Here is a 9,686-nt window from a genome sequence, read left to right as displayed (position 1 = left end):
GAAGATTCTGCTCAGAGATTTCATCATGCAGGAAAATGTTTCTTCATATAACAAAAAGATCCCTCAATGTAAAAGTCTTTTTAATAAGCATTCACTGTGTCTGAAAAGATTTCTGCTTTTCTTTTTTCATTGTCCCATGCAATTACATGAGTCTAAAAACGGTTACAGAAAATATTTCTATCAAGTCCCATATGTGTTTAGAGAGTTTCTCCTACATCTGTGATGGCAGTGTGGGCAGAAATTGCAATTCTAAGCTGTAAATCTAAGTTTGAATTCTGTCCGAGTTTAATGGATGCACCATGACTAAACCTGTATGCAAGTCTGTGTAATGTATCTCCTTGGAAGAGGCCTAAAACTGGAAAAATTGCCAGTTCTGTTAATTGAGTGGTGATGTGCTTAGAAACAAAGAAATATGAGGCAGTGGAATATGGGAGTTGTAGTAAAGTAAAGCTGTGTTTGCTGCTTAATGCTATTTAAACGCCCATTCTTATGTGCTCAATTCTTCAGTCTTGTTAAATGAGGAGAAAAAAATGCTTTATTGCTGGTAATTGTATTCTAAAGTAAACTAAAAACTGCAATGCACATAAAATACCTTGATTGGAGAAATGAAGCGATCATGTTGTGATATGTTTACAGAGTGTGGCACTGCAGTGAGTAATGTCTGGGTCAGATTCTGAGTGAGTTACAGTTGGTATCCGTTTCATAGCGACTGCAGTTGATGAAGAGTGCATGTTATTTTAGTAGGCACCAATAGCAGTGTTCACTGCTGGCTAAATGTTTCTCTTGCCTTGTACTTCACATCAGTTTATCCTGCTTAATTGTACTTGGCTTGTTTTTCCGTGCTAGGTGACAAAGCGCGATGAAGATTCCTCCCTGATGCAACTGAAGGAGGAATTTCGTACTTACGAAGCTCTGAGAAGGGAACATGATTCCCAAATAGTTCAAATTGCCATGGAAGCAGGTTTACGCATTGCGCCAGATCAGTGGTCCTCACTGTTGTATGGAGACCAGTCTCACAAATCCCACATGCAGTCTATCATCGACAAGGTAAAGCCACCTAAAATCAGCCCACTTTATCTTGTTTGCGGCTGTTGTAGATTTATGTGCTTGTAACTTGAATACTTAGATTTGCACGTTGTGCCCGGGTGTACTCACCTTACTCATTAATCATTTGCCCTATTATTATAAAACCTGTTACAGCTTGAATAATTGCAATGTATGTTTGTAATCTAGTGAATCTTACTCCTTTCTGTCACCTTGCCATCTCTTTCTTCTTTACCTCTTTCAACAGATGAAAAACCACAGAAGTTAGCTGCATGATTGGCATGTGTCCTTTCTAAACACCTGATAAGTGCCAACACAAAAAAAGAAACTAAAGGTTCATGCTTTCAGGCAGGGAACTAGTCATTAAATTGAAAGAAATCACTTGTTTACTCTGTAGTCAGATGAAGAGAGGATGAAACGTGTTTCTTAAATAAAATGATTCCACCTCTGGAAATGCCCAGATCACTTTTTTTTTCAGAGTGAGCACTATTGAGAGGGCTAATGTTCCCTTCAAATGTTTAAATCAGGGGGTTCCCCCTAAATAATAGATCAGACAACTCATGAAACTGCCTAAATTAGGTAGGAAGAACTGAGCCATAATGTCTTGGTGAATGGTTATAAAAGCTGTGAAACAGTTGCTTTGAGTGCCATTAAGGAGGATTGGCTTCAGGATCTGCTATGTGTTTATGTAAGTTTAGCAAGAGGATCCTTAAAAGTGCTAAGGGATAAAACTGTGTTCCTCAAGTAGAGGAAACATCTTCTGTAACTCATGTATTTGCCCATGTTTTCAGATGTCCTGCCAGACATCTTCTGAAGTTTCTAGCCAGACTTATAGAACTTATAAATGCTAAAATGTGGGATGTTATTAATCTTTTTTCTTTCTTCCACCATGCTCTTTCCTGGCTGCTGTACTCATAGTGCAGTTCTGTTGGTTCAGAAGTTGGAGATAGTAGACTCCTCAGAAATATCATATAACTGAACCTTAATATCTGCATTTCTTTCTGCCAACACAGCACAGAAGAGATCATGGGTACATTGCTAGATGTAATGCCAGCCTATTTTGTTTCTTTAGGGCTATATTTTAACCTACAATATCAAAGAAAAGGTGTGCTCATAACACTGTAAGGGAGAATTAGTGCAAGCTGCTGAAATCGGTCTGTGTGTGGAGAAAAATGTAGTCCGCTTTGTTAAAGCAGCTCTCTGGTCTTGTGGAGAAACCTTGAGAAACCCTGAGGATTGCTTTGCCTGTAGAAAGTTAATTATTACAATTTTTTAAGTTGCAGACCCCAGCCTCATTTGCACAGAGTGTTCAGGAATTAACTATTGCTCTTCAGAGGACTGGAGATCCAGCTAACCTGAATCGTCTTCGACCTCACCTTGAGCTCTTGGCAAATATTGATCCCAGCCCAGGTAAGCCTAGATGCTTTGCAGGGCTGGAGGTGGGGAGGCTGAAAGAAATCACAAGCTCTAGTTTAGCAAGAGGAGCCTTAAGAATGCTAAGGGATGAAACTGTATTCCTCAAGTAGAGGAAACATCTTCTGTAACTCAGATTTAAGATTTTTGAATGGCATTCATAACCAACTTGAGAACAGCAGTGATCTCTGAGAAAATCAACCATTTTGAAGCCAGCAAAAAGAATGGAAGGAATAGTTCAGCCACTTTTCTGGAGACACCTTCTTGTTTGTCAGCACCAGGTGAGTGCTGATAAGGATTTGGAATACATACAGTCTTGTGAGATTACACAGTGCATACTTCATATTAGGCAATGCTAGCTGGAGGGACTGACAGCAGTCTTAGTTTTCTCCTTTCCCCTCTTTAGTGCATTTGCTGCTGTTGGAAGCCAGACTTGCAAAGTGACAGGAGGGTTAGTAGAACCTCTAGTTCAGTGCTTTGGTTGTCACTGTGTTATTTTTGTATCTCCAGTTCTTTACTAGAACAAATTATTTATGAACTGATGGGAGTAATTGAGGACTTCCATTAATCCCCTATCTAAAAATTGTATATCTTTTCCATTACTCTAAAAACTGTACATGTTAGTTGTTGATCCAAGGTCTCCAGACAGCAGACACTGCACTCAGTAGACACCCTTGAAGGCAGCTTAAGACCGTAGGGCGCCTTCCATGTAAACAATTTCAGACATCAAAGTAAAATTTTGATAGATAAAAGCTTGGCAAGAGTCTGTCTTAATGAGACACATTATCTTAAGGAATCTGTAGATCTGCAAAACTGTGGGTGATGATCTAAAGAGGGGAAATTAGGTGAAAAAAGCATAACTGGGAAATTAAGATGTTGACAGAGAAGAAAGCGGTGAAAGATGTTGGAAAAGTCAGCAGCAGGAATAGAAGAGAGAGTGCTGAAACTGAAGCTTTATTTTATACCTGTTGATATTTGTGAAATTGAGACTAGTGTGAAGAATATGAATGCCTAACCTGACATCAGGAGATGAAAAGTTGTAGATAGTCTCTATATTTTTTAAGCCAAAAAAGACACCTTTTAAATGAGAACATGCTGCACTTAGCAGTTAAAGGCAATGCAGTGGTTTCTCAAATCTTTTCATTGTAAGTAGAGACAGAATTCTATGTACTGACAGTTTGGAAATTTCAGTGGGTGAGTCTGATCTTGAAGTCATTTCTCTGCTGTGCCATGGAGCTGCTTCCCTGCTATGTTCTGTAGGTACGCTGAAATTCCTTGGGAATCAAGTACTTGTGAGCAGAACGGGATGTAATTGTGTTAAAGATCTTGAAACACACTCAGTGAAGCTCATTGAGGTCCAATATATTGCAGCAGAGTGTGTCAGCATACTGTGGAGTGTCTTCTGTTGGAGCAGGTTAAAGGACAAGTCAGCTAGAGAGAGCAGATGCCCCTGTGGGTCTGAAATGCACTTCATTCACACTGCTGCGTGCTAGATGGTTGGATGCATAGATTTGCTCTGTGTCCCATGTGTTTGCATGTGAGACACAGCAGCTTTGTTTGCTGCTCAGTAACTGACTGTGTGATCTAGGCCATTGATAATGGCATTTGTACAGAATGATTTTGCCTAAAGGAATCTGAGTGTGAAGTGGGATTTTGATTTTCCATTACATGCAGGGTTTGTACAAGGCATTTCCTCTGGAGTTCTGTGGGGTATGAAATCCCTTGTAAAAGGAGAACATCGATGTGATAATAGTAGACTTGCTCTCTGACTTATTTTCTGTGGTTCAATATTGAGTCTGTAGGTAGCTTTATTCTTTGAATGGTGTGTACCTCTGAAAAACAATGCTTCATCCTCTTTTATTCCATTACTTTTGCTTCTAATAAAACTTGGTAACTTTTTTTTTGGTGATACTGATGGTTTCCTTATACCTGGTTTTGGAAATCCTTCCTCACTTTATTTTGTTTCCTGCTGATGCTATAGATGCTCCACCTCCAACATGGGAACAACTGGAAAATGGGCTGGTTGCTGTAAGGACTGTGGTTCACGGCTTAGTTGATTATATCCAGAATCACAGCAAGAAAGGAACTGATCAGCAACAGGTAAAAGCCAAATCATTTAAGAAAAGCTTGCTCCTAAATTTTATTTGGCTCTGTGTAATAGCAGGGGTTTACTGATGTCACCTGGGGAGATCTGACTTCACAAAGAGTATGTTGAGAATGTAGCTGCTCTTTCATATGTATGTATTACAAAAAAAAAAAAAAAAAAAATTGCATGAATTTGCAGAGTTCATTAGGATGGAAAGAAAACAATCTGATCAAGTTGCAAGCATAGAGATTCCTGATTAGAGGGTGGGGAAGGAAGCTGGGGTGCCTAGCACTGAGCTGTGGGTATTTTCATGCCTTAATGTGACAGATGGTCAGGTCACTCTGTGTTACCAATGATTATTAAATCTGTGCTTAATGGAGGTATAAATTGCAAAGTTTTAGGAAGACCGTTTGGGTTCATCAAACAATTTTTTTTTGTGATCTTTTTTGTTTGTTTGTTTCAGAATTTGATGTTGCCAAATACAAGTATGAGATAAGCTAATATGTGTCTTATCACATGGTTCTTTGATCTCATTTTGTTGTTCAACTGAGTTAATCTAAATGCTAGCTACTACTGAGAGACAGAGCTGCTTGCCATACGTTCCCGCTCTTTCTGCATTGGCACTCTGCCACCTGGAGAGCTGGTTCAGGGAGCTGAACCCGTGTGGGGAAAAACGATCACAAAATCAGAGTGAATTATTTCAGCTCCTTTTACCTTTTTGTGTTTCACTGCTGCTGTTACTGGCAAGAGGAGAAGCAGTATAAATACACGTGTAGAAATTGGGGTGAGAAAAAAGTGAGGAATTCTGTTTTTTTGAGAATTACCAGGACTTGGGGCATTTTGTGAGGGAATGCAAAACTCCAAGTGGGGAAGGGAACGTTGTTGAGTATTGGGCCATCAGCACGTCCTGTCTGAGCCTTTTCCACTGTAGTAGATAGCAGAAATGAAACAAACAGAAAAAAAACAGTTTCCAAATGCCATCTTACAGGTTTTCATCGTCTGCCTGGATTTCTTGGAAAGCAAGAATTTATTTTTACAGGCCTTTTCCATGGTGGGAAGTCCGATATGGCTTTTTTTCTGCCATCAACTGATCAAATTTTGCTGTAAAACCAGTAGGAACTTGGTATCTTTGAGCCCACCTCTGTCCTGTCAAAGTTTACTTAGGGAGAGTGGAAAATGGGCAGACAGACAGATGGTGAGATTGCAGCAAGTCATTGTTTATTTGGGAACTGAACCAGTAAGAATTCAGAAGACAGCCCATGTGCTGATGACCCGTGTAGGAGTAAGATTATATCCTTAACTGTTCTTTCAGTTTTGTCCGGAAACATACATTCCAATGGAGCTCCAGTAAGGAACAAGGAAGTTTTGAAAGCCTGATAATGACTCAGTTGACAAAGCTTGTTTTCTGTGATCTGTTGAGCAAACACGGATGCTGCTCCAGTCACTTCTTATTAGGTACTCCTGGAAAGCTTAAATTTGAAGGAATACTCTAGTTACACCTCAGTCTTTTAGTAAGGGAGGATATATCCTGTTCTTGCCTACGTGCACTTATATTCAGATATCTTCTTTTATTTAACCTTGTCAGCCTCCTCAGCACAGCAAATACAAGACGTACATGTGCCGAGACATGAAGCAGAGAGGAGGATGCCCCCGAGGGGCCAGCTGCACCTTTGCACATTCACAGGAGGAGCTAGAGAAGTAAGTGTACAGATCAGTCCAGTATTTGCTTCACCTTATCCTTAGTTCTTCATCACATCTAGGAATGGGGAGAGGAAGCGTAACTTGTCTGTTACACCAGCCACAAACAACTCAAAAATGTTACAGCGGTTACCTGTAAAGTTTTGGAGCTGTTCATTCTTGAATAGAGAATGTTTTGTTTTGTTCAGCAACAGTGCAGCTCTGAAACTTTGATATTTGCACAAGAAGCATTACTTGAGATTTTGGGGATAAACATTATAAATATTTTGTTGGTTATTTATTTATTTTTTTTTTTTAAATTACTTTTGTGTGTATAAATATGCTACTAGATTGCATCCATTGTGGTTACTTCTTCATGTGTGTTTCTCAACCTGGCTTTATAGTTGAGTGTGAGAGGTAGCTTGATACTGACACGTTCCCAGATCTAGGGTTTTGTTCTTCTGTGCTGCTTTTGCTATTCACAAAGCTAAAGAGCACAAAACTGTGCATTTTTTTCTTGGGCAGTTATCCTGTACAGTTTGGCTGGTACTGTTTAGCTAGTTACATGTGCAACAGCCTGAAGGTGGTTGACTTTATTGCTGAAGAGTAACAAAATGGTGGACATAGGAAGTTTGCAGAAAATAAGCTGAATGGATTACAGATCCAGGCAGGTTATCTGAATGCAAGCTGCTCTGTTTTGAAGCTTATTTATGGTTTTTCTAGGAAAAAAAGAGAAGCTGTATTGAGAGTTGAAAGAAAAAAAGTGTATGCAACTTGACCTGGTTTCAGGACTAAAATTTCCAAGCAGAATACTTGCAGGAGACAACTCCAGAGATTTGGAAATGGTGTCTGCTTTTTCTTTAAACCTCTAAAGCTTCAAGTAGTGGTACAGCAGTTCATTAGCTATACAGCAGGCAATACATAGGCAAAAAGAAATAAAAAGAGGAGAGCACGTGGTGTTAGAATGAGAAAGGCGGTTCTTCAAGCTAGCAGAATGGGGACTTTGTTACTTTTTTTGCAGAAACAATTGGATTTTTCCCCTTTTGTCGTAATATTAAGATGAAGACTGGTAGTATTATTTTGGATGATTGACAAGGGTGGTGAGTCAGTATTAGTGCCTCTAATGTGTATATCAAGTGTGTATATCAAGGACAGTTTGTCAGGTTTGCAGGTGGAGGAGGCCAATTTTATCCAGACTGGATTGTTTGCTTTAGTGATAATGTTGTCCTGGGGCAAGTGAGGTGAGTGCTCTGTGTCAGCTGCAGCAGTTACTGTAGGCAGTTGGAAAACTTTGAGTTCTGATTCCTCCTTGTGCCTTTTATCTCTGCTTAATTCCTTTTAGTAGATTGCGCTTTAATTGTTCTCCTTCTAGAAATATTTAGTATGAGTAATATGCATGGCAGAATCCCTGAAATAAACTTTTTTGGGGGAAGAAAATAGTTGCTGCATAACTGTTACATACCTGTGTATAGCTTTAATTTTGCAAGGTGGGTTTATAGGGAAGTATGTGATGATGTCTTGATAGCAAATTGTTGTCTTGTGCTGCTTAAGTAACTTGGAATGGACCGAGGACAAGTCTGATTTTGGTAGGGGTGTTTCTGTTGATGTTGTTTGTTTAAGACGATTTTTGTCCTGCGCACCTGGAGACTGCAACATTGTGTTTTGAGGAAGAATCCAGAGGGATACACTATGTAACTATGTATACACTATGTAAGCATTGTATTATGGTGTGTATCTAGAAATGTTTGCTGTGGTTTTGGAATGAGTGTTTGTATGTGTGTGTCTGCCTCTTGAGCGTACTGTTGTGCTCTAGATGAGCAAGCAGGGATTGCTAGCTGTCTTCCTCCTGCAATTTATATGCAGACCTTCAAAAGGTCAGGAGCTAGGAGGCACTGCACCTCCATGAGACCTAATATGAGTGAGATGACCAGAAGTTATTGGCAGACAGACCATGGCGTGCTGCTGCTTTGCAGGGAAAACCAGTTTAGCCTGGAGTGCGATGGCCAAGTAAAGCGATACATTGAGTCTTGGGAGTTCATTTCAGCTCACCTCTGTGTCTCCAGCTGGCAGGAAATGCCAGAATGACTTCTGAGCAGCGTGTTTAGAATGCCTTAAACTGTCTGTCCCTCCTCGGGTGCTCATAGTGTGTTAATATCTGTTTATTCCTATTAATATATTCTGAACGATGCCTCCTGTCATTACCACATAACTTGGATTTAAAGTCTTGTTGTGTTGTCATCTCACTTTGCTCAGAGCGTTTGCTTCAGCCAGTCCAACCCCTGTGAAGGCTTCCCACATAGGAAACAGTCTCTTGCTCTGTGAGCACTCAGGCTAACAGATGTGCCCTCCCACTTGTGTTCCTGTTTCTAAGCTAATAGCAGGAGGCTTAGTGGAGGACCTTCAACTCTGGAATTTGCTCTCTTTGTTAGTCCGGTACCATCAGACTGCTGGTGTTTTAAAAGGCTCTTTTTTGTTCATCAAAAGCTGTTAGATTTTGACTTACGTTGTGTTTAGAGATTTTTCTCTCTGTAGTCATTTGTCAAACCATGCAAGTGGTATAAGCTGTATATGCTATAGTAATGTAGATCTTGATAGATCATGCTTTGTAAAGATGATACAATTTTGGCACTACGGACTTAAGTTGGCTTACTGTTGGACAAATGGTGTAAAAGGGAATCTGATTGTCTTCTATCATTCCTTTAGTTGTCTGCTGTTGGTTTATTGAAGTCTTCTTTATGTAGAGAATAGGCTGTGAATCTTGCTTTGAAACTTCCATTATTACAGGTCGTATTTCATATGCTGTTTGTTCTTTGGTTGGTTTGCTCCATTACAGTTGTAATGGATATATGTGCAGGAGGTAAGATTTCAGATTCTCTGAGCTCTGAATGCTTGGTGTACTTGTCATGAAAAATCCATCCTTGGTGTGACCGATACTAGTTCGTTTGATTGAAATTGATATCAACGTGTCGAATTGCAGTGAGATCCCAGTCTGCCAGGTATTAATAATAAATCCCTCAAGTCATTAGGAAACATGAATGAAATATGAACTTGAAGCTTCGGGTGCCACCTGCGTTTGGGGGAAAAAAAAAAAATCTTGAAAGTCCTTTCAGTGTTTTGTTTCGGCTTTTGACGTGTAACTTCTGTTTTGAAGATTTCGTAAAATGAACAAGCGTCTGGTTCCAAGAAGACCTCTGAGTGCCTCCCTGGGCCAGCTGAATGAGGTGGGCCTGCCTTCAGGAGCTATCCTCTCGGATGAAGGGGGAGTGGACTTGCCCAATAGGAAAACCTCTGCTCTGCCAAATGGAATTGTGTCAACAGGCAGCACAGTGACGCAACTTATTTCTCGAGGGACTGACTCCAGTTATGAAAGTGCTCTGAAGCCAGGGAAGATGGACCATCTGAGTAGCAGTGCCCCCGGATCCCCTCCTAACTTGTACGGGTCTTCCTAACTGTTGTTCAAAGTGCT

The 9,686-nt window shown here is 40.2% G+C and overlaps 1 protein-coding gene across 1 annotated transcript in view; it reads left to right on the top strand.

The window, feature by feature from the left end:
* RC3H1 (ring finger and CCCH-type domains 1) overlaps nt 1-9,686 on the top strand; it is a 56,917-nt gene that overhangs the window by 28,359 nt on the left and 18,872 nt on the right. The window contains exons 5-10 of the mRNA XM_042819418.1: nt 637-650; nt 847-1,047; nt 2,322-2,454; nt 4,439-4,557; nt 6,129-6,241; nt 9,372-9,653. Of these exons, the coding sequence (XP_042675352.1) occupies nt 637-650; nt 847-1,047; nt 2,322-2,454; nt 4,439-4,557; nt 6,129-6,241; nt 9,372-9,653 (862 nt within the window). The remainder of the gene's footprint in view (nt 1-636; nt 651-846; nt 1,048-2,321; nt 2,455-4,438; nt 4,558-6,128; nt 6,242-9,371; nt 9,654-9,686) is intronic.

The sequence above is a fragment of the Centrocercus urophasianus genome, unplaced genomic scaffold (assembly GCF_019232065.1).
Source record: "Centrocercus urophasianus isolate 14NV4802_14NV808 unplaced genomic scaffold, USGS_Curo_1.0 seq_18, whole genome shotgun sequence".
Classification (NCBI taxonomy): Eukaryota; Metazoa; Chordata; class Aves; order Galliformes; family Phasianidae; genus Centrocercus; species Centrocercus urophasianus.
This window is presented reverse-complemented; position numbering and strand designations above follow the sequence as displayed.